At 33.7% G+C, this 25,874-nt stretch overlaps 1 protein-coding gene across 7 annotated transcripts in view; it reads right to left on the minus strand.

Moving 5' to 3' along the window:
* TRIQK (triple QxxK/R motif containing) overlaps nucleotides 1-25,874 on the minus strand; it is a 139,433-nt gene that overhangs the window by 81,352 nt on the left and 32,207 nt on the right. For 4 of the 7 annotated variants that reach the window (XR_014136561.1, XM_078441893.2, XM_078441895.2 and 1 more), the window contains one exon: nucleotides 12,961-13,042. Coding sequence is in view for 6 of the 7 variants with exons in the window: in XM_081792254.1 (XP_081648380.1) it covers nucleotides 12,961-13,042 (82 nt within the window). In the remaining variant the exon portion in view is untranslated. Of the gene's footprint in view, nucleotides 1-12,960; nucleotides 13,043-14,151; nucleotides 14,171-25,874 lie in introns of those variants that run through there. The other 3 variants (XM_078441891.1, XM_078441892.1, XM_078441894.1) reach the window with 2 other exon arrangements.

Genomic DNA, 25,874 nt, shown 5'->3' on the forward strand with positions numbered 1-25,874 from the left:
CTGGTTATCAAGGATAAAATGATTTGTTAATACATAGTGAAGGCCAAAAGAATTATTGAAAGATGTTAGGGAACTCCTGGGATAATCCCTTGTACTATTATGACCAATAATAAAATTTCATGAAATTTCTATATAACTTTATAAATAGAGGAATCACCCAGAACCTTTAGGAATGAAGATTTGGGCTACCATTAAAGGTAAAGGACTAATCACAAGAAGATGCTTGGTAGGGACAAGATCCAGAAGGAATTTTGGAGGAGGGAAGTCATAAATAACAATGGCCAGAGCCAGCTAGAGAATGAGAATGGTAACCTGAACAACCAGTTTCTCTGTAAGACTGGCATTATCAGAATTTTGAAATATTTCTTCCTCTTCCTTTAGGCTGAATCACAATAAAAAATATGTCATTCAAGATCCTAGATTTCGAGAACAGTAGTCCCAGGCTTGGTTGGAAAGTGTGTGGATAGTTGTTGAAGATCTTTTTAGATCCTTTCAAGATTATTTCATTATAAAGGGCAGAAATCTGTCCTGAAACCATGTAAAACTAAGATGGGGGGGGGGGGAGGGGGGGGAGGAAGTGAAAAAGGGAGGGAAGAAGAGAAAGAAAGAGAGAGGGAGACAGCAAGAAACTGATTAATTGATTAGTGTCTTATTCCAGGAGATAAGAGAAGAAGGAGTTCAATTGGGATTGACATGAACTTCAGTCTTGACTCTGAAGGACTTTGCCTTTCCACCACCAGTTTGTATTTCTTGTTTCACTCTAGAAACATGGCTATTGCATGCTCTGGTTCATATTCTAATAAAATGAAGAGCAAAGTGGAATGGATACTTTTCCCTGGGATCATTTTAATCATTCTTAAAAAAAAAAAAATGATCTATCAAGTTGCTTCCAATTACAGAAGAATAAGATTCACCTAATAATATATGTCTAGTTCCCAATTCCAGCAACTTTAACAAATCAAACTAGCCTGCCTCTGATTTCTCCTGTTAAATATAGATTGAAAATATATACTTGAAAATTCATGGTACATAATCAACAGAATTTCCTGCTCCAAGGCTTAAACAGGGATTATGAATATCAAGTAAAAGCGAAATCATAACTAAAAAGTAAACATTGATGCAAAATAATTTTCAAATTACACCTGGGCTTTTTGATAGCAAAAATGGTTCCACACATATTCATAATTTTTACTTATATATACTTTGCAGGCAATCTGTGTAGTGTCTGCTATTTTAAAACAGAATAATTTCAAAAGTCATTTTCAGTTACAATTTCTAATCAGTAGATATTACCTGTGTCAAAATTTCCTTTCTTATTCCGTACATTAAAATATATTTAACTCTAGCATGGGTGCCATTTCTATAAAGAATCACAAGTAGATACAAAAACATGTATTTAATAAAAACCACAAATATTTTGGCACCTTAATATTGTCATATACTATTCCTCACATTACACTAATTTAGAAAAGAATAGAATAATTTATATGCTCTATTTAATTCAACATAAAAACCTATTTTATGTCATGAATCATTTCATATTTAAAGAAATAGTTTTAACTATGCCACAGTTTTACCGAGAGTTTTCTTAGTTTAATGAAAGAATAGATTACTTAACTGCTTTTGGCTTTTTGCTTTTCAATTCCTTTACTTGAAGCCCAGAAACAAGGCTGCATCTTTGCCCTTTGTTGATATTGCTGTCTAAGCTCATTATCATGTGAATATCTGGTTATTGTTTTATAAATGTTCATTTTTCAGAAGCTTGCTGTTTTTTTCTTTCTCAACAGTCGGCATTACACTAGCCACACTCATTATCATCATGTGGCAGTACTGCTCTTCCTCTGCCTTTGCTACTTTAAAAATTAATGCACTGTTATTTTCTGAATACTGCATAAGCTGCTTATGAGTACATTATGCTATCAAGCAAGCACATGCAGAAAAGCTTCCTAAACTGTTATTCTTTCAATGAAAATACAGCTGGTTCTGCTTCAAAGGCACATCTTTTCACCTGCAAATGGACTTGCTCCTACACTTATTCCTCAATTCATTGTCTTTTATTTGTGTCTGGAAATCTTTAATTGCCTTTAATTAGAAAAAAGTAAATTCAGTGCTTTAATCTTGCAAATACATTCAATCATAATTCTGTCTGGGATGAATACCAAGTTCTATTCACTGTCTGATCTCTATAACAAAGATATATAATTTATTGTCCATTTATAGAGACCACACCAATTAAGATACAATAGAAAAGCAAAGAGATAAGAGTCAAAATATTTGAAAAGAAAAATTTGCAATCTAAATTTAATTACTCAAATGAATTATTGGAAGATGAGTTATTTACAGCATGCCAAAATACTGACAAATAATAAAATTTGTTAATCAAAGTAAAGACTTATATTTCCTTCAACAGTTTTACAATAATTTCTCATCAACTGATTCAAATACCTCCCCTCTTCCTCAAAAAGCAAAACACTATTTGAAATTTTACTTTTCTCATCTTACCATATGATTACCATATGGTATTACCATACCACATTACTTGTATTACATATAAAAGAGCAATAAAATTTGGCATAAAAAATAATTTTCCTGCCATATGAACACAATTTTTAGTTACTATATTGTAAACTACAAATAACTGTGGAAAACTCATTACAAAAGCAAGGATCTATAGTCTTTCCTATGGAATCCTATAGTAAACTCCAGTAACTATCTCAGTAGACAATTGATCAGCATTTTAATAGCTGCAAAATGAATAAAATAAAAAAAATGGCATCATCACAGGCAAAAAAAAATAATTTAAATGTTAATCAAATTGTTTCAAAACTTATAAAACCAGCAACATAATAAAATACAGATAACAAATTAAAAAAATATATAGGTCCAGTGGATTATCATTGGTATAGTACAACTTTATATTTAGCCAGTCATACAAAATGATGTCATGTATTCTTTTAAAGAAAAAATAATAATGTATTATATATAAAAGTAAAAATTGCAGAAAGTAATTTCTCAAAATTATTTAGGGATATTTGAGCTAAGCAGAGGAAACTAGTAAATTAATTCCCCCCAAAAAATCCATGTAAACTTATTTTATAAAGGCAACTCAAACCAATACTTTTTAAGTACTTTGACAGAACAGCTTGACATTAATCATATATTGCAGAAGACACCCCCCCCCCCCCCATCATTTAACATCACATTTAGTACTAAGAAACAAGTACTATGCTTTGGGTTGCTAGAAAGATAAACAAACAAGTTGCTCATAAGATATAAATTAATTTCTCAGGAAATCATATTAACAGCTTAGGTATGGAGAGAAAAGTAGTTGAGTAGAAGATATAAAGCATATCAATCTTATTTTGCACCTAGCCAAAACAAACAAACAAACTTTTTTTTTTCTTTCTTCCCTTTTTATTTAAAGTAGCTTCTATGTGTAATGTTCCCTGGGGGATACAGAGATAGAATCAAAGGAAACCATCAAAAAATATCACAGGCAAGATAAAACACAAACTTTCAGAAAAGTTAAATAACAGTATATTTCAGTAAGTTTCCAAGTGAGTTAAAGACACTCATTTCAAGAGAAATAAAACACTTAAGACTAATATGAACAGAGTAGATTAAACAAAAGGTATACAGAATTTAATTACCTTAGAATTAGGGAGATTTTTTTATTGATTACTATAATCAATATAAGTACCTTCTATCATTAGAGGTGATCATCAGGGATGCAAAAAGTATGTATGTATATATACTTAAAACAAGGAAGAAAGAAAGTGGTATGTGTTATCAGCCAAGTAAAATGTTTGAAGGACTTCCAGTTTTGAAAATAGGGTAGACAAAGCTGAGGTGGACGCTTCTCTTACATAAACACATAGAAACAGTAGTAAAAAGCCCATCGTGTAAAGCTACAGATGTTGAAGGTATACATATTTACATACACACATATACATATATTTATGATAATAAAAGTAAAAATGGAAATGTTCAAATGGAAGACAAAGGTAAAACTCAAAGCAAAACAGGCAGTTCTACTAGCTGATATCCTTTAATAGCCTTGGGTGAGGAGGTAGGGGGTGATGTATAGTGCCTGGTTTTAGATGTCAGGAGGATTGGAAATTGGCTTTTAAGTCATAGGCATGTACAGTACTACTGAAAGAAAAGAGCTGAAACTGAAATACATGGATAAAGTTGAGGTCCTCAAAAGATTAACCAAACCATACAAAAAAGACAGAAAAATAACCTGTACTTATTTGGGGAAATAGCAAGGATCATTTCTGTCTCCTTTAAGTTCTGGGTGTGGAGAAAAGATGTGTCACCTGTGAGAAATACAAATCCTAACCCTATCAGTCCCAAAAAAGAAGGTGTGAGGTCCAAATTGCAGGAATCTTAGGCCAAAAAATAAGTCTAGAATAACTGTCCCAAATTTATAAAGTCCCTACTGTCAGTAGCTAAATTAAACACTATTCTGTGAGAATATTTCACAATTCAGACTGCTGGAACTCTCACAGAGGAAGAAAACAGAAACAAAAGCAAATGACCCTCTACCGAAGATGAATACACAACACACACACACATACACACACACACACACACACACATACACACACAAGAGGGCAGGGAAGACATAAAGCATAAAATGGTTGAAAAAAATGAAAGAAAAAGAAAATAGCATGAGGTACAATAAACCAATATAATAAATGGGAAAGTTGGTACCATAAGAAGGAATAGTGGAAGAATCTTAAAGAATATGTAAAATTGGTGTTTAAAATAATAAAAGAGAAAAGGCAAAGAAATGGAACAAAAAAGAATGAGTGTTTAAATGATCAAATGGATCTTTTATACATGATAAAAAGGTCGCTGAAATTATATACCCATGGATGCAAGTTAGACATAGTAGTAAATAAATGATTGAGAAAGAAAAATAATTTGTAAGCCCTAATCAAAGGTAAGATAAATCTGAGAAATGACAAACCCAAAATAGGATAGAAATTTAAAGAGAGAGAAAATATAACAGTGATTTTTAAGAGATACGGATATTGTAAATGAACACTCAATTTGTATATAATAATAACTCTCGAAGGAGACATTAGAGAGAAGAGGGGAAAGCCATTACTCAAAAGACAAAAAAAATCAGAGACTGAAATCCTTCTAGGACTTAAGAAAGACAAAAATCCTTAGGATGAAGCAGCACACCAAATCCTAAGTCTTTTTTTTCTTTTTACCAAATAAAAGTAAGTATTTGCATTAAATTAGAGCTAAAAAACATTTAAGATAAAAAGAAAAATCTTAAACACAGGAATGAAAACTATACCTAAAATTAGACTATTGTAACACTTCTCATCAGAAATACCAGAAACAGAAAATGAATAAAACAATATTGTTTAAAGTTCTGAGCAGATACAAATATCATCCTAAAATTACATACCCAGCTAAACTATAATTCAAGTATGAGTACAATGTAGCAATACTGCCTTATAAACAGAGACTGAGAAATTTTTGTCACTAATAGATATTTGCATGAAGGCAAAAGTAACTTCACCAGAAGGCAGATGTGAAATACAAAAAGTAACAACAGCCAACATAAAGTTAGATCTAAGTAATTATTGGTAATTAAAACTAAAAGTAATAGCTGTAATAATTGAGTTTGTGCTGTTAAAAATGAGAGAAATAAAGTAATACACACAATAACATGAACAAGAGGAAGGAGTAATCATATAGAGTTAAAAATCTTTACATAGTTTTGGATAAATAAAGACATTAATAGACTTTAGTTTTCATTAAGTCAAATATATCACAAATATAATCTGAGGAAGTCAAGAAGAGGAAGAAGAAGATGAAGAAGATAAAGACAAAGAGAAAGGAGAAAGAGAAGGGAAGGAAGGAAGGAAGAAGAGAGACAGAGAGAAATGAAATGTAAATCTTTCAAAATTTGAACAATGAAAAAAAGTCCAAATTTTTTCAGGAAAGCTGTTAGGGTAGAGACCATCAAAGAAAAACCACAAGTAAAATTATGAAATAAAATTCTGCAAGTAGATCTAGATTTTTCATTCATAGTAAATGGTATAGAATTAAATTTGCTTGTTCAAAAACAAAGATTCTTAGGCTATATCAAAAACATAAAACAATGTTAAAGTTGAGACAAAAGTAAAGCAGTAGGAAAAAAATACCAGAATACTAAGCAAAAGAAAGGCATTTACCAATATTAATGTGAGACAAAAGACTCTAAGAAAAACCTTAAATGCATGTTTATAAATAAAAAGGCCATTATTTAATAAAAAAAGAGAAATTACTAGAAATATATACAAATTTAGAAATGCTATGCAATAAAAACAGCCTCAAAATATACAAAGCAAAAACCAATAGAATTACAGACAATTAAGATCTCCATAGTCTTAGTGAAGATATTTTAATTCTCCTTCCTCACAGAAAGACAGCTCATTCATTTGAACACCACAATTAACTTAGGCAGTAGTGCATCCTAATGTTAGAGAATACCTCTTCCTTTCAAGCACAGACAGAATGTTTATGAAATTGACCACATATTATGCAACAGAGAAAAGCTTAATATCAGAAACTGATATCACCCTGAAAGTCTTTGAACAAAAAATAAGTTTAAGAATCAATTAAAAATACATAAATGTATAAATATATATGAAATACATAAGTATATGAAATATATATGAGCTCAGAAAGCTCTAAATAATGTAATGATACCAATAATGCAATGAAAAAATCTAATTCATTAAATGAATACATTATTTTAAAAAGTTTAAAAAACAAATAGCAAAGCATTCAACTCAAATAATTACAAAAGAAAGAGAAGACGAATAGCAATGAAGGAAATTATAAACAGTAAAATTATGGACAAAGGAATAATAGAATCTATAGTAATAAAAGTTAATTCTTTAAAACATAAAAAAATTCAACATCACAGTTAATATTCATAAAAAGATAAAGTTAAATAACATCAATTAAAAATAGAAACTAAGATATTTAAAAAAATTTTTTTTTAATTTTTTACTGTTTATTTTATTTTTGAGACAGAGAGAGACACAGCATGAGCGGGGGAAGGACAGAGAGAGAGAGATGCAGAACCTGAAGCAGGGTCCAGGCTCTGAGCTGTCAGCACAGGGCCCGATGTGGGGCTCTAACCCACAGTGAGATCATGACCTGAGCCAAAGTCAGACGTTCAACTGACTGCGCCACCCAGGACCCCGATACTTAAAAAATATTTTTAAAAATTTATGCCCAACTATTTATGAATATATTTGAAATTCTTTTATTCAACTTTATCACTGAATGTAAGCTATCCAGAGTGGCTCAAAACTATAGATCTATTAATAGATCTATTTTATCTATTGATTAAAAAAAGAAGAGAGAAAGTAGCTAGAAATCTATTCAAATAAAAAGCCTCAGACAGGGATTTTGGTAGGGTGTTGTATAAACAATCTAGAAGGTTTTATTTCTAAATTTGTATAACCTATCCCAGAGGATATAAGAAGTATATTTCTCCAATTCATTATAGAAATCTTGTATGACTTTCAACCTAAAACTAAACAAAGATGGTAAGAGAATGGAGAGACATATGCCAATTACATTCATAAAAAAGGATGTTTAGAAAAATCATAAATTACTAGTAAACTGAAATCAATTGTGTATTTTTAAAAATAAAAACAAATTAAGCAATGTAAAGATAGTTTAGAAACATCTATTCATATAATTTAGCAAAATATCAAATAATATTCCTCTAATAGAAAAAAATCTTCAATAAAATTCATTACTTTCATACATTCATACTTCATTACTTTAAAAAAGGAAAAAAAAATCTCTTAGTAAACTAAGAACAAAGGAGAATTTCCTTAGTTCAATGGCAAGTATGTACCAAAAACCTAGAACTAACATCACACATAATGGCAAAATGAAAACGAAGTATTTTCTTCAAAGTCAGGAATAGAATAAGAATATCTCTATTTCCACTTGCATATTTTCTAGTCACAATAGCAAAAAATTGAAGTACATGTCACTTCTGTTTAACTCAAAAAATCCAATAACTTTATAAAGAAAATGATGAAAATTTATTGAATATATCGACTATACGTTATTTAAAAGGATAAAATTGATATGAATTTCATGTATAAAGACATAAATTCTTCCCAAAATAATATATAAATCAATATAATTCCAATTTGGCCATCAGTGGCCTTTTTCATGACTATGTAAAGTTAATTTTAAAATTCACCTAAGAGGATAAAGAACAAAAAATAATTGAGACAAGTTTGAGGAGAGGCCTTGTTCTACCATTTGCCAAGACTTATTATAAAGCTGTAGCATTAAACAAGTAAAGTATTTCCAAAACAACAAGCAAGTTTAATAATGGAAAAATTATTATCTAGAAGATTATTATCAGTATAAAGAACTCAATACAATAAGATAAAAATAACTCAATAGTATTTCATTCAACTTTATCACAAAATTCATTCAAGAAACTATATGTGTGTATATATATATATATATATATATATATATATATATACATACAGATGAAAGGCAGGCAGGAAGGAAGGAAGGAAGGAAGGAAGGAAGGAAGGAAGGAAGGAAAGGGCAATTAAAAGTCCACTCACCAAAAAAAGGAAGGAAGAAAGAAAGAAAGAAAGAAATGAAGGAAGGAAGGAAAAGAAAGGAAGAGAGGAAATAGGAGCAGCAAAATATCCACAAAGAGAGAAATCAAAAGATCAATAAGTACAAGAAACGATTAACCTCAGCAAGTAACACAATGAAAACTAAAAAGAATGAATACAATTTCATGTGCGTGAGATTGGCAAACATTTTAAGTCTCCTGGTAACAAAAAGATATGGAGAAATAGACAACACTTTACTTTGCTTATAGGCCTATAAAATGGTACAGCAACTTTGGAGAGCAATTTAGCAGTTAAAAATGCACATATCCTATTACACAGAATAAAATTTCTGGTATTTGCCCAAAAGGAGAGAAGAAGAAAACTGGAGTAATATTTTGAGGAAACAATGGCTAACAATTTTCTAGAACATATTAAAGAAATGAATCTATAATATCATATGCCAATAAGAAAATAGAGATTTACAAGTAAATTAGTTGTATTTTTACAATTTACCTAGCACATAAATATTATTTTGCCTGATATACTTAATAACATATATTTAGAAAATATCTTAATTATGTTAATGTGGGGTTTTTTTGTTTATTTATTTTTGAGAGAGACAGAGACAGAGTGTGTGGGGGAGGGGCAGAGAGGGGGAGGTGAGAGAATCCCAAGCAGGCTCCACACTGCCAGCACAGCATGGACCCCGATTTGGGGCTCAAACTCACGAAAGTGCGAGATCATAACCTGAGCCAAAACCAAGAGTTGGATGCTTAACCAACTGAGCCACCCAGGCACACCTGTTAAAGCGATTTTTAAAATTCTCTTCCAATTTTGAAATAACTTATCTCTAGAATAATGCATGTGACATTAGGCAATCTTACTACCTAATTTTACAATATTATATCTGAAGAAATGATAACACCTAAACTATTTCCCCTTTTAGTCAGCAATATTTCAGAATATTCAGTTTTTATTAGGTTTATTGCCTTGAAAGCAAGAAGTTTATTTCATCTCAGTTCACTACACATTTCAAGATCATGCTACAGTAATTAAAACCCTGTCCATTTAATGTGAAGATTCAGTGTCTGTAAGGTGTTTCCAGTCACAATGCCAGTCCATTTGATTCTTCCCTGAGCAAAGAATATTTAAAGAAAGCTTTTATCAAAGCCATTAATCACTATCATTTAGTACATAATTCAAAAGATAAAACTTTTAGCAGAAGATAAATATTAAGCAGTGATACTAAAACCATCACTCAAACAGCAGCACTGGTATCGCCAAACACCATTACTGAGTGACCATACAAAAATTATATAAATGAGATTTAGTAATAAGAGAACACTGAAAGTACATAATGCCGCTACTCTTTGCGAACGTTCATTAACTGGTAATTAAATTAGCTTACTGATAACTTTAATATTTACAAAATTTAATGTTAAAAAAACTACTATAATACTCATTTGATTTGTTATTGATACTTGTTTTCTTACCACCAATACTGAAATATTGGATAATTTTAGCTGCTTGATTCCCTCCTCACATTTTTGATAGGATGTGGGAAACATTTGCATAGCACTCCATTTAAGGGGGGACAGTGCCAGTGATAGATTTATCATCATTAGTATGAGCTCAGGCTTATGGTACTTTCTAACTCTGATACAGAAAATTAGAAAATCCTTCCTTGAGAAAATCCTTGAATGAGTCAATCTTTTTTTTTTTTTTTCAATTACTTAATCTTAACTAATTGGTTTATATTAATTAACTAGTCAATATCTCTTCTATTTCATTTCTTTGTCTTTACAAAAAAACTTATATATATTATAATATCCTGTACTATATGTTTGAGAATCTGAAGACTGCAGAGCATTATCCTTAAAAAGAGTGAACAAAAGTATACCCTCACTACTTGTGTTTGATTATGATTACTGTATTTCCAAAGTACACACAGGATAACTCATATCCATGCACCAGTCTGGTTTACAAACCAGTCTAACACTTCTCATGGATCTCCCAAGAACCTGGTGAGACAGTTGGGTCTTGTGTAGCTTATACTTTCAAGAGAAAGAAACACAGGAAAGAGAACTTTGTGTGGGAATATAATACACACCGCAGCACCCTCTGAACAATTTAGTGTAAGAACAGGCTGAGGCCTCACAATTATATTACTGTATCTCATTCTTCCTTGGCTCTAATAAATATGAGTAGAATTAAATAAAACAAAAGATATGCCATGTTTATAAAACAGAAGACTTTGAATTTTTAACGTCTATTTTCCAAAATTGATCATTAGATAAAATTCAATTTCAGTAAAAGCCTTAGAAGGCCTTTTTTTTTTTTTTTTTAGTAGAAAAAATTCATCTATGGTGATAGAAATCAAAACAGTAGTTGCATATGGAAGTGGATAGAGAATGACTGGAAGCAGATCTGAAGAAATACCTGAGAAAATGGAAATGTTTTTATTAAAATTGGCATTTCTAGTTACATGAGTATATACACTTGTCAAAATTCTAAGAATTGTATATTTAAGAGTTTGTGAATTGATCCACTATATAGTTACTCTTTATGTGGTTAGCACATCCCATTTGATCAGACTTCAATCTGATAAGTTAGTCCTTCTTTTTAAACACATAAATAACATAACAACCCACACGATTTATTAACATCCTAAAAGTGAAGAATTAATGTAGTTAGAAATACTGTTTTTTAATTTGCTTTTATCTATCAGTTAAATGAGTTAGATCATTTCACAGGGCTCTTTTTAAAAAACAAATTTAATGTTTATTTATTTTTTAAAGACAGAGAGAGAGACAGAGAGACTGACCACAAGCCAGAGAGGGACAGAGAGAGAGGGAGACAGAATCCAAAGTAGGCTCCAGGCTCTGAGTTGTCAGCACAGTGCCCGACATGGGGCTCAAACCCACAAACCGTGAGATCATGACCTGAGCCAAAGTCAGATGCTTAACCAACTGAGCCACCCAGGCGCCCCTCACAAGACTCTTTTGATTTCAGTTTTTATTGTAATAGTGGTTTGTTTCGTTATTATTTTTGTCTATTTAGACTTCCTCTTTCATGAGTTGCCTCTTCATGTTTTGTACCCATTTTACTACTGGTTTCCAAAGTACTTTATTTATTTATAGTAGGGCTTTATTTTTCTACATATAAATTCTTCATTGGTTATATATATTCTAAATATTCTTTTCATTTTGCATCTCTTTTGTTTTATAGAAATATCTTTATGGAGTACACCTTATATATCACATTTATGAAATAGGTATTTGCTCTTTTGGTATGAATAATTTCAAATTATTTTCTGACTTCTCTTTGAACTTCTCTGTTTATCCTTCAGTTATTTAGAAGAGGTTTTCATTAATTATTACTTTTTTTATTTCCAAAGAAGTGGGAATGGGTGGGAATGAGTAGGAACATGTAAAAAGAAAAAGTGCAAGATGGGAATTTGTTTCTAAATTATTTCTAATTTACTACACTTTGTTCAAAGTTCTAGTGGTAGGATACTGATTCTTGAAAATTGAGTGGACTTTGTGACTTCATATGTAGGTAATTTTTTATAAATACTTCATGTAATCTTGAAAAGATTGGGTAGAAAATCTTGCACTTAGAGCACAGTCTAAAACAGATAAGCTTTCTGTTATTATTTTTAAGTTGATGAGTGGACTTTTCTCTAGTCCACCATTTTATTAAGGTAAAATTTTAAAGAAGAATTTCAAGCTTATCAAATTACTGCCATTCAGTCAACAAAATTAAAAATTTTCAGATGGATAAAAATAAATGATTTAATAGATGATAATGTTAAAAATAAATACTGGGGCGCCTGGGTGGCTCAGTTGGTAAAGTGTCTGACTTCGGCTCAGGTCATGATCTCGCAGCCTGTGGGTTCGAGCCCCACGTCCGGCGCTGTGCTGACAGTTCAGAGCCTGGAGCCTGCTTCAGATTCTGTGTGTGTCTCTCTCTGTCCCTCCCGTGCTCATGCTCTGTCTCTCTCTGTCTCTCAATAATAAATAAACAATAAAAAAAATAAAAAAAATTTACTATATAAGAGCATCCACCCTTAAGAATAATAATACAATGTACTTTTGCTTTTATTAAATTAATAAAAATTATAAGAGCTTAGAAAAATCACAAGTACACAAAGTGTATTTCTTCATTGGTAAGCAGGACTGCACTTATTTTTCACTCTTTAAAAACTATATGGTCCTTCATTATTCATATTCTGTGTATCATATGTATTAGGGAAAAGTTATTTTCTTAATATCACACATAATTGATTTTTTCTTTATCTTAATTCACAGGAATGTATCAAAGGGAATTCAGTGCTTACCAATTTGCTTTCTGTACTGATCAACAGGAAGTTTTACAGTGGAGGCATCTTTTCTACCCATCTTTGATCTCCAAAATGCCTGCTGCAAAGAAAGAAGATAATTATGATGAAGTCCTAAAAAATCAAAAGGACTATCTACAAACTTCAGGAATAATTTATTCCATAAAACTCAGTTTTAAAGCAATGGGTAAAAATGTCTTTGACTTATTCCCTTTAGATATCAATAAAGAACACAAAAATCTTCCAAATAAATTATCGAGGATACAATTGCTGGTAATTAAATTTCCCAATTATTTGTTCTCGGTAACATTCATTTTTATCAAGTACTATCAATACTCAATTAAACCAAACTATTAGAGAGTATTATCTGTAAATGTGAAAGTCATGTACTGTTCATTCAGATAGGTGGGGGTTGTAGGCATGCTATTGGCAGAATGTTTCTTTCCAATTATCTACCATGTTACAAAATAAAAACTAATATTTGAATCTCAGACACTTTACATTTTGTTTTAAAAAGCATGACACAGTTAACAAAAGTGCCTAAATTTGAGTTCTAGATTTACTAATATTCTTATGCTTACTACATTATATGCACTGTTTTATTTAATCCACAACACAACATTCAAACCTTATTATTTTTATTGGATTTAAATATGTGGCAGATATATGTAGAATTTAAGAAACAAAACAGATGAGCAAAGAGGGGGTGACAAGAAAGAGAGGCTTTTAACTATAGAGAACAAAGCGATGGTTACTAGAAGGCGGGTGAGTGGGAGGATGGGCAGAATAGGTGATTGCGATTAAAGAGTGCACTTGTGATGAGCACCGGGTGTTGTATCAAAGTGCCAAAATCACTAACATGCAGATCTGAAACTAATATTACCCTGCGAACTAGATTTAAATGAAAACTTTAAAAAATATGTATGTGGCACAGATTACAACCTACTCACAAAAATCCAAATTCTCCTTTGTCTTCCTGGCACAGAGTTAAACTATATTTCCTAGCCTCACTTCAAATATATAATTGAGTAATTGCCAACAGAATATGAATGGAAGTACTATGTGTCACTCCCAAACCCGAAGATTAAAAATCTCCTTTGTCGACAGCTGCATTATCTTTCCCCTTCCAATTGGCTGGAATGTAAATTATCCCCCAATAAACCTTAAGGGTACATATTAAGAACATAGTACCTTGGTCAGCCTGTGGTAGAAGAGGATACTCTCTCTGACTTGTTTACCATCATAATACTCTACTGAAAGAGGAATGAAATTCTATTGTGATGGAGAATTTATATATGTTGGTGAAGTCTATTTATTACAGACTTAATTGTTCCCTGAATGATGCCTGGAAATTGCTCCTCGCTGTTTCTAATAAGGAACTACAAAATAAAGATGCGGTCAGACAAGAACTGGTCAATTCATAAGCAAAAATATAAAATGATAACGAGCTTGGTAATTTGGGGAATAACAATGTTGAAAATGCCAACTTCTTCTAAAAGCCAAATAGCAAGAAATAAAAGTGAGAAGGGCTTTGAAGAATAAAGGCCCATTAAGACTTCTCAGTTAGGGGCACCTGTGTGGCTCAGTCGTTTGAGCTTCCGACATCGGCTCAGGTCATGATCTCGCAGTTTGTGGGTTCGAGCCCCACGTTGGGCTCTGTGCTGACAGCTCAGAGCCTGGAGCCTGCTTCGGATTCTGTGTCTCCTTCTCTCTCTGCCCCTCCCCCACTTGTGCTCTGTCTCTCTCTGTCTCTCAAAAATAAATAAATGTAAAAAAAAAAAAAAAAAAGACTTCTCAGTCAAAAAACAAGACAGAAAGAGAGAGAGCGAGCCGATTGGGATGTTCCCCTCTCACCTGAACCTATTGTTTCAGATCACAGAGGCAGCCAGTATTTGGGTAGAAACAGAGAAGTGCAGGGGTTCTGTAACATAGAAAATAAGCAGATGTCTGGAAAAGAAATTGCAGTGTCACATGGAATTAACTAGAAATGGTAAGAAGGTTACTAAAATCTGAGGGAATTACATTTACAACGAAACCAACTTTGTCTAAAAAAGGTATGTGAATGAAAATCAATTCTTGGACTTCTAAACTTAAACCAACAGATTGCAGCCCCCAAGGAAGGAAATTCTAGATGTGTAACATCCTCCTCATATGTGACCTGGAAGGAGAACCATCCAGAAGGGAGAGCCATAGAAAAAATGGGCAAGGGAACTTCTCTAAAAGGACCATAATTAGGATCCAAGCAAGAAATTTCTGTCGGGACAATGGACCTTCTCAGTGGCCTCATGCACCCTTGTGTACAGCAGGTTTCATGGTCATGCTGGGTCAGTGATTGCTGTGTTTCTCACCCTTCCCTTCCCTTTCTAAATGGGAGTGACTATAGGAGATATGAAGCAGTTATCCTCTGCTTTGCCATTAGGAAAATTTCATAGTCAGTAAACTTCAAGGAACCACCTTCCAACCTAAGAGGGAGAACTGTGCACTGGCTTGATCCTTGACTCTGTGCGGATACAGTAAGTGGGAAGCTTTAAGATCAACCTACTAAAGAGGCAGGAAAGAGGATGTGCATGGCTATTTCATGACCAGAAAGGTGGACTATAGGAAAGATTGCTGGCTGCTTACTAAAATATATGTATACCTTTGTTTTTGCTTTGTTTTTGTTTTTGATTTTTCCCCTGAGCTCACTTGACAATTTTCCTTTTGCTGCTAGCTATGGGCATGTGACTGAGTTTCAGCCAACAAAAAAAATAGATAAATTAGAGTTTTCTACTTCTAGAACTAACCTATAAAAATTTTCCATGTGTTTTCATTCATCTGGCTGAAATGGAGACGGCCCCCAGGGTGCTACTGGAAATAATCTGATGAAGATGACAGAGCCTATGACATCCTGGATCCTGAATGACTGCATGAAGGAAAGCTACTCAAGTAACTTATTTTCTACTTTCACACTGCTGTGACAACAGGAATCACTGCAGCATTTGAGCCTCTATACGTTTTATATTTGTTTGTTACGGTAGGTAGTATCATCCTAACTAAAACAAGTATGTATAGATGTCTTCACATAAATTATTAAACTGTAATTTTCCTAAAGAGCATTATTACGGTTCTCAAATGCCAAATGCCTTTGAAATCTTTTCATATCAAACTGTATTGTTTATTTATATTTATGGTCACACTGAACAATCGTGACAGTGGTCCATAACACAGTAAAAGGCATCCCCAAATTAATAATTACCACTTATGTGTAAAAACATAAATTCAGTTAAAAAATATTTTTCTATCCATAATAATCTTTATATTTAATATTATGGTAATATTTAGGAATGTGCAAGGTAAGACAAAAAGTCAAATAAATAAAATCTTCATTCTCATACACCATGTGGTTTAACTTTAAAATTTCAGAACTAGGGGCGCCTGGGTGGCGCAGTCGGTTAAGCATCCGACTTCAGCCAGGTCACGATCTCACGGTCCGTGAGTTCGAGCCCCGCGTCAGGCTCTGGGCTGATGGCTCGGAGCCTGGAGCCTGTTTCCGATTCTGTGTCTCCCTCTCTCTCTGCCCCTCCCCCGTTCATGCTCTGTCTCTCTCTGTCCCAAAAATAAAATAAAAAACGTTGAAAAAAAAAAAATTAAAAAAAAAAATAAATAAATAAAAATAAAATAAAATTTCAGAACTAAAACCAAGACATCACCTAATCCTATATTCTCACTTGTGATTATTCAGAACTTTAATACAAGCATCATAAAAAATATCAATAGATATATTATAATTTATTCATATAGCAACCATTTGCATAGTATTTTGCATTTATTAATTGCAAGGAGGAGTCAAGTTATTTTAATCTTGATTATGTGGGGCTAGATAAATATCACTCCATTTTAGGAGAGAAGTTAGTTTAAATAAATACATACACGAAGCATTATTACCCCTTCAATTTAGTTTTGTCTGTTGCCTTCATGGAATAGCTTAAATTTTAAAAAGCAAATTACTAAGCCTAGCTACCCAAATGGTCACTCACTATGCTTCCCTTAATTCCTTCCTGGTCATTTAAACCAACATCCTAACAGAGATAACACTTTAGAGGCCAGTATTTTATTCATTCCTTACCTGTAGTAAATAAAAAAAGTAAGGGATCCATAAAAAAAATCTACCCACCAAAGTAAATTAGATTTTACTTTTTTTAAATTGTACTTTAAATAAACAAAGCGATACCAAAATATTTTTGGTGATACCCTATATTTTTATAAAGGCTTATACTCTGTGAATAGATACATTTTACATTTATATAACCTATGAATATAAAAACTTGAAAAGAATTTCAACCTAAGAGATACAATAGAGAGGAGCTAGTTTAATTTTTGTTCCTAATTTTTGTTCCTAATTATTTTAGTGACTGATAATCCTTAACCAAAATTTCAAAAATTAAACCTTTATTCTTTGAAATTATTCCATTCTTTATGTATTCTATTCTATTCTTCAAGCAAAATAAAATTTTACCAAATGTTGAAACAAACAAAAAAGGCCTAGAGAACACACACACGCACAAATGCCCTACATTTATTAGCTGTGACAAACACAAGAAGGTAGAAAAATATTTTCTTTTCTAATAAACACATTGAGGCTATTCTAAATGATGTAAAGAGATACCCATTCATGTGTATGGTGCAAACTGTCAATGCCTCAGACATCTAGAACCTCTAAAATGTTCTGACTTTTCTTTGTTCTTCAAAGCCTTGCAGCAATCATCATTCATTTCTATTGCTTTGATGGTTAGATAGCAAACTCCCAAGAAATCCAGGGAGACATGAGCACACAGAGCTGCAATTTCTAATAAGACAGCTATTTGCATACAAGATCAGCCACAATTTAAAATGTGTTGTGATAGATGCGGAAAGGGAATAACAGATTTATATTAGCATGTACAATACCGAGATTGTTTTCACAATTTAATTCCTTGGAGATTACATCTCATCACCTTCTTTTATAAAGAACACCACATTCCCTGAGGAACTAACTTGCTCTGAGACCCAGCTAAACTAAAATATAGATTAATAAGATAATATTTATTATTTATGAATTTTGCTGTAGGAATGATTTCAGATTAAATCATCAGAGAAGTTTTTAACATTCTTGAAACTTGATAACACATACTTAAGAAAGAAAAATGCTAATTTTATTTAATACCTAAATTGCATATTAAAATATTTCATAATTAATTTGTATTTAATTAAAACTTTACACTCTTCAGGACTTCTCAGATTAAAGAGAGTGTTTTTGTTTTTCATATCCTTTCTTAACCTGAATTTTACACAGCAATTTGCCACACGTATTTTTAAGTACAATATGTGACCTTTAAAAACAAACAAAGGTAGTGCAATATTCTATCGCATTCCAACAAAGTTATTTTATTGTTCATTTATACCTTTTTTATGAAATCCAGAAAGAACAAGTAAAGAAATAAGGAACCTGAAACCTTCACATATGTCTCTGCTTCCAGAAAGAGCATTCATTCCAGACTGTGACATTTAAATACAGATCAAAACACAGGTTATTAAAAAAATTCAACCCATGACCACAGAAAAAATAATAATCTCAGTTTTTTTTTTTTTAATTTTTTTCAACGTTTTTTATTTATTTTTGGGACAGAGAGAGACAGAGCATGAACGGGGGAGGGTCAGAGAGAGAGGGAGACACAGAATCGGAAACAGGCTCCAGGCTCCGAGCCATCAACCCAGAGCCTGACGCGGGGCTCGAACTCACGGACCGCGAGATCGTGACCTGGCTGAAGTCGGACGCTTAACCGACTGCGCCACCCAGGCGCCCCTAATCTCAGTTTTTAAGGCTAAAAGACCCTTACTTAAAAAAAAAAAAATCTTACTTAAGTATGACACTATAAAGAGTCATAAAAGATGTTTAGTTATGGCTGAGTCAGAATTGGGAACCAATCATGAAAATACAATCTTATGCCAGATGTTGGGATGAACAAAGTAGTAAATAAAGAATGCATTTGTCCCTCATCTGGTGCATTCATTATTTCCAGAGTGATGTTTTAAAAATTCAAAGCTGATTACATAAGTAACATATAAGTTATCCAAATAATAACCCATTTCCCATATAAAGCAAAAACATTTAAAAATCATCAATAACCCAAGTTGTCATGTGTTCCTTACCCATGTTCTGGTGCACTATCAAACTCAGCTTTTAGTTCCATGATTTTGACAAGCTCATTCACATTTTCATGAATTTACCCATGCTCTGAAATGTACTTTAAATGTTACTTCCATATTCCCCCACTTGTGGAATCTATGTTTTATTATTTCAAGCAAGGGCACGTAATTCAGATCTCTAGAGAGAATTATCCACGCTTAAAGACATGAAAAAAAAATAGGTCATTTGGGAGACTATCAAAATGTGACACAGCATCCAAGCAGACAATGTATACTTTGACCTACTGTAATACTGAGATAATTTATTATAAGCAGGAATAAATTCCTACTATGTAAAACTAAAGAACTAATCAGTGGTCTTCCTAATGTTTTCAGAGATCCAAGTGACCACATCTTCCCTTTGCCAAATTAATTTCCTTTATAGCTGCAGAAAGAATATGTCAAAACTTGAACTGTGCAAAGGTGATTTCTAAAATCCTGATCACCTGCCAACACTGACATAAAAATTTGTAAGTAACTGTAAGATAGTTGGCAGTGTAACCCCAAAAGTCATATTCCAGGAAAGGAATCTTAGTCATTGGGACCCACCCTTCAGCCATATGATGGAACTAAAATGAATACAGTATAAATAATACTGCTGGAACAGTTGCATATCCTTGTAAGGAAACAAAACAAAAATTGGACCCCTATCTCATATCACATACACAAATAAATTGAGGATAGATTACAGACCTAAACAAAAGAGCTAAAGCAATAAAGCTACTGGGGGGGGGGGGGAAGAGATTATTATTACAACCTTGGACAAGGGAATATTTCTTAGAACACAATATATGGGGCACCTGGGTGGCTTAGTCGGTTAAGCATCCGACTCTTGATTTCAGCTCAGGTCATGATCTCATGGATTGTGAGTTTGAGCCCCACGTGAGGCTCTGTGCTGACAGTATGGAGCCTGCTTGGGATTCTCCCTCTCCCTCTGTCTCCCCCACTTGTGCTTGCAACCTCTCTCTCTCTGAAAAATAAACTTGCAAAAAAATTTTAAAAAAGAACACAAACAGAATAGATCATAAAGGCAAAAAAGAAAAAAAAAAAAAAAAGAGGATGTAAACTAGCTTTTGCTCATCAAAAGTTACCAGGAAAAAATAAATGTGAATTATAGATACTCAGAAAATCTATATCTGAAAACAGACCTTGCTTCCAGAATGTGTAAAGAACTATTCAGTAATATATGTCATACAACACAATACAAAAATGGGCAAAAGACTTGAACAGAAACTTCACCAAAGAAGATATATGGATGACAAATAAGCACATGAAAAGCTCTCAACACCATCAGTGATCAGCAAAATGCAAATTAAAATATTACGATACCCACTTTGCTATACAAAATATTGGGAGGCTGTGGAGCCACCAAAATTCTTGTACACTGCTGATGGGAGTGTAAATTGACAACCACTTTGGAAAAAGGGCAATTTCTTACAAAGTTAACTACCAGCAATTCCATCCCTAGGTGTTTACCTAAGAGAGATAAATACATACGCCCACAAAAAAGCTTTGTACAAGGATGTTCATAGTATTTTTACTCATATAGCCAAAAACTGGAAATAGCCCCCATGTTGATCAACAGATAAACTGATAAACTGTGGCTTATTTATGCAGAGAAAGAAAGAAAGAAAGAAAGAAAGAAAGAAAGAAAGAAAGAAAGAAAGAAAGAAAGAAAGAAAGAAACTATTTACATAGTAATGAATATTACTTGGTCAAAAATAAATACTGATAAGATGCAACAATGGAGATAAATCTCAAAATTACTATGCTGAGTGAAAGAAGCAATGGCTCCTTTAGACCTAAATTAAAGGAGTATTCATCAGTTTTACACACCCTGGTAACATCATTTAACAATGATGACCCCTGCTTCTTCCCTGAAACACTCATTGAAACACTTACTTCTCATGGGCTAAGGAATATGTAAGAGGTGAGAAAGTAGACATAGAAAGTATAGACAAATCTACTATAAAATAAGGAAAAATGGGGCACCTGAGTGGCTCGGTTGGTTGAGTCTCAGACTTCAGCTCAGGTCATGATTTCACAGTTCGTGAGTTAGAGCCCTGCATCAGGTTTGTGCTGACAGCTTGGAGCCTGGAGCCTGCTTCAGATTCGGTGTCTCCTTCTCTCTCTGCCCCTCCCCCTCTGTCTCTCTCTCTCTCTCTCTCTCTCTCTCTCTCAAAAATAAAAATAAACATTAAAAAAATTTACAAAAAAATAAAATAAGGGAAAGGAAGGGGATACATAGGACACTATGCAGAGAGGAAGGGAGAGGATAAGGAAGATTTATATATATACACATATATATGATATATATATCATATATATGTATATATATCATATATATGTGTATATATATATATATGATATATATACACACACACACACACTTTGTTTTGTTTTACTCTTGAGGGCTTGCTTGTCTGTTTCTGAATGCAGAGGGAAATTTGAGTCAGTCTAAATAATAAGTAGAAGGAGCCAGTGGAGGGAGGTGGTGAAGAGACAGGAAAAAAAATAAAAAATGATTGTGCTTTTCAAGTAGGCAGGATGGGATAGGACTCAGTGCACACTTGAACTGATAATCACAGCAAACGACCTGTTTCATGTTAACAGGAAAGAGGGAAGGGGGGCAGGTGAGAATACCTCTTGTGAAGTTTGGCAGAGTCTGAATTAGAGGAAGCTCCACCAGGCAGCTCCACATTCACACTATGAAGTAAGAGGTACACTGTCTCCTAGGAGTGAAATGGAAGGTAGGGACTTTGGAGATTTGAGAGCACAGAGGCTGGAATTGATGCTGGGGAAAACCAGAAAGGGCTGTCCAGGGAAAACAGAATTAATGAGAAACATTAAGAGACTGAATTAATTTGGTAACCATGAATCCTTGGTCGCATTAAACTACGTGATTGAAAATAGCATGTTTTTTGCTGAGTGCTCAGCTGCTCGCTGCTGGTTTGGGGAAGGGATAGACAGCTGGATGAAGCAAAGTTTAGGTTTTCCCAGAGAGGCATGACAGAAGGGCAGTGGGGCAGAAAAGTCTAGGATACTATAAAAAGTGGGTAAAGTGATGTGCCATGGTGTCTAAAGCTAGAGAAGGAAGTGAAGACAGCAGGGGGATGTAGAGTTAAGCAGAAAGCGGACCGATTTTTGGACTTAAAAGATTTGGACGAGGTCAAATAATCAAAGTTTTGAGAATAAAAGAGCTTGAGTTTCTTTGACTAGAGAACTAAAGTTTATTAATAGAGAGTATGAGGTGATTGGTGTTATTACTGAAATGAAGCAGGTTATGATCCAGGCTGACTAAAGTAATAGGAAAACCATATGGCAGACAAGTTAAGGAAATGAGAGGCCAGGATAGTACATTACACATGTGGATAGTGAAGGCACCCGGGATGGTGGAAGGATTTGGGCTAAGGTGGAAAGACCCTAAGTCAGGATGACAGAGGAGTGACCTGGGTAGCCACAGTTAACAGGAATAAAGAGACGTCAAGGGTAGGTACTACAGTCAAAGGGAATGAACTACAGAGGAGTTGGTTTTTTTGTTTCATTTATCTTGTTTATTTTTATATACGTGGAAAAGTAAATGAACTAGAAGTGGCAATAAGAAAATAAAAAGATAACCACCAGACTTTTGATCCCCAGGTGTGTGGAGAGTTAAAGAAAGAAGAGTCTCCACTTAAGAAGGCTTTGGGGAAATGGTATCAGGTTTCAATTAACGTCAAGAGGTAAAAGTAATAATTGATGTAGTGCTTGAAGATGGACAGGGTTCAAGGATATAAAGTATAACAGAGAGAAGGAAGAGAATAACGAGAGATTGGTCCATTAAAAATAATAAAAATAAGCCTCAGAATAATACGGTCATAAGTATTCAGGGGAGACAAACGGCCAATGTGTCCTCTTGGACAGCAAATAAAGGTAACAGGAATGTGTAATGTCTTGAAGAAGGTTATCTCTAAACTGCATTGAGTACTCAGGCCTCTCAGGAGTGAGCTGTGGCCTGGGTAAAATGAAGAAATCCCAGTCCCTCTGGCTGGAATTGAGCATCTCAGAAGAAAGACTCGGGTCTCTAGAGTCTAGTAGGCATACCAGCTCACCAGGAGCAAGCAAAGGCTGTAGGTCAGCATTTGTCAAAATGTTGTCCATCCATCACCAACATCAAAGTTGTCTGGGATGCTCATTAAAATGCAGATTCCTGAGCCCCATCATAGTCTTACTGAATGAAAATCTCAAAGTCTCAGGTCCATGAATCTCCAGGTTTTTTGTGTGTTTATTTGTTTTTGCTCTTGGTTTTTTTGTTTTTTGTTGTTTTGTTTTTTTTTTTTTTTTTTGGCCATTAATGTTTTGAGAATCACTACTTTTATTTTTTATGAGCTCACAGGTAATTCTGTTGACTGGCATTTGAGAAATGCTGCTGGAAGTCGATGGAAGGCCTCAGCAGGGACTGTGAGATCTCTCAGCCTCTTTGGTGGAGGCTGAATAAGGCAGTATGACTAAACTGTGGAAGTGTTTACAAATCCAAATCGGCTGAAACTTCAGACTTCTAAATTCAAAAAGAAACCATAAAAGGGTTTTGTGCAGTGAGGTAACCAAATCAGACACTTTTTAATATGATTAGACAGACTGGAAGGTTTGAAGATAATTAATAAGCTTAAAAAAAAATCTAGTTACATTCCAAAGGCAATCTAATAAGAGAGCAACACAGCGAGCAGAAAGGAAGAGACGTTTGGGGGTTGACTTTTCAGAATTTGGGAACAGCACAAAGGGGGTACAAGGCAGAGGACAAGCTGAAGAAAACTGTGCTTTTAAACTTTAGTGATGATTAAAATACAAAGTCTCAAGCCTCATTCTTCAGAGATACCTAGTCAGTACTGTTGGGGAGGGACCAAGGAAGCTGCATTTTTAACAAGTACCAACTTCTGCCAAAGTTTTCAATCTTAGGATCATACTTGGCAAAATACTGGCTTAGAGACATGGTATGTCACTAACAGAAATAGGTAATACAAGGAGGTAATAGGGAGAAATAGACATGGGGTAGGTGGTGAGGGTAGGGGAGTGTTATAAATACACATTATAAAATGTTTGTAATTGCTATAAGAAAACAATGCTCCTGTTTTTCCTGAAACCTCATTGAATTGGTTGATCTAAACATAATTGTATCACAAATTCCCTGGTCTCCATCAAAAAATATCCACAAATATTTTACTTACTTTTATTTTAATGTCTTCTTAATGCACAGATTGTTGTGGCATCTGGACACATGACATACTTCAAAACAACACATTAAATTTATACTGCCCAGAATAGACAAAAAGCTGTCTTGTATGTACCATCAACAATGCTCATCACTGGGGGAGGGGGTGCTACAGTAGCTGGGTCCCATGGAATTATTATTTATTTTAGTTCTGAATTTTGCACGAGTATTAGAGGAATGAACACTTCAAATCAGAGGAGAGAATTTCTATCAAGTAAGTGACCATGTTCCTAAGTAGAAAAATGATCATTACTATTTACAGGGTTTAAATTCAACAAAATGGGAAATGCACTTCAGTCAATTTCTTGTATTACATTTGTAAAAGGAGATGGGTTAGTTAAACAAGGACTGGCCAATAAGGTAACTTTTAATAGTCAACATGGGAATGCAAGCTGGTGCAGCCATTCTAGAAAACAGTATGGAGGTTCCTCAAAAAACTAAAAATAGAATTACCCTACGCCCCAGCAGTTTCGCTACTAGGCATTTATCCACGGGATACAGGTGTGCTGTTTCGAAGGGACACATGCACCCCCATGTTTATAGCAGCACTATCAACAATAGCCAAAGTATGGAAAGAGCCCAAATGTCCATTGATGGATGAATGGATAAAGAAGATGTGGTGTGTATATATATATATATATATATATATATATATATATATATATACACACAATGTAGTATTCCTTGGCAATGAAGAAGAATGAAATCTTGCCATTTGCATCTACATGGATGGAACTAGAGGGTATTATGCTAAGTGAAATTAGTCAGTCAGAGAAAGACAAAAATCATATGACTTCACTCATATGAGGACTTTGAGAAACAAAACAGATGAACATAAGGGAAGGGAAACAAAAATAATATAAAAACAGGGAGGGGGACAAAACAGAAGAGACTCATAAATATGGAGAACAAACTGAGGGTTACTGGAGGGGTTGTGGGAGGGGACATGGGCTAAATGGGTAAGGGGCACTAAGGAATCTACTCCTGAAATCATTGTTGCAATATATGATAACTAATTTGGATGTGAATTTTAAAAAATAAAAAAATTAAATTAAAAAAATTTTTAAAAATAGTCAACAAAAAGTCATTAGTGACATAAAGTACACTATCTTTCAAATAAAGGTTTTTTTTATGTCAACTGTACTTTCAAAAAGTTTCTAAGGTTATAATAAACATGGTATCAAATAAGCAAAACTGCAGACCCTGTTTTTACTATTACAAAGTGCTGATACAAGGAGGCACACATCCAACCATATTAGAAAAGCAAAGACATCTACAATTTTAGTATAAAACCAGTAGGCAGGGGCGCCTGGGTGTCTCAATCCGTTAAGCATCAGACTCTGGATTTCAGCTCAGGTCATGATGTCACAGTCTTGAGACTGAGCCCCAAGTTGGGCTCTGGGCTCTGAGCTCTGAGCATGGACTCTAAGATATTCTCTCTCTCTCTCTCTCTCTCTCTCTC

The sequence above is a fragment of the Panthera onca genome, chromosome F2 (genome assembly GCF_046562875.1).
Source record: "Panthera onca isolate mPanOnc1 chromosome F2, mPanOnc1 haplotype 2, whole genome shotgun sequence".
In the NCBI taxonomy this organism is placed as follows: Eukaryota; Metazoa; Chordata; class Mammalia; order Carnivora; family Felidae; genus Panthera; species Panthera onca.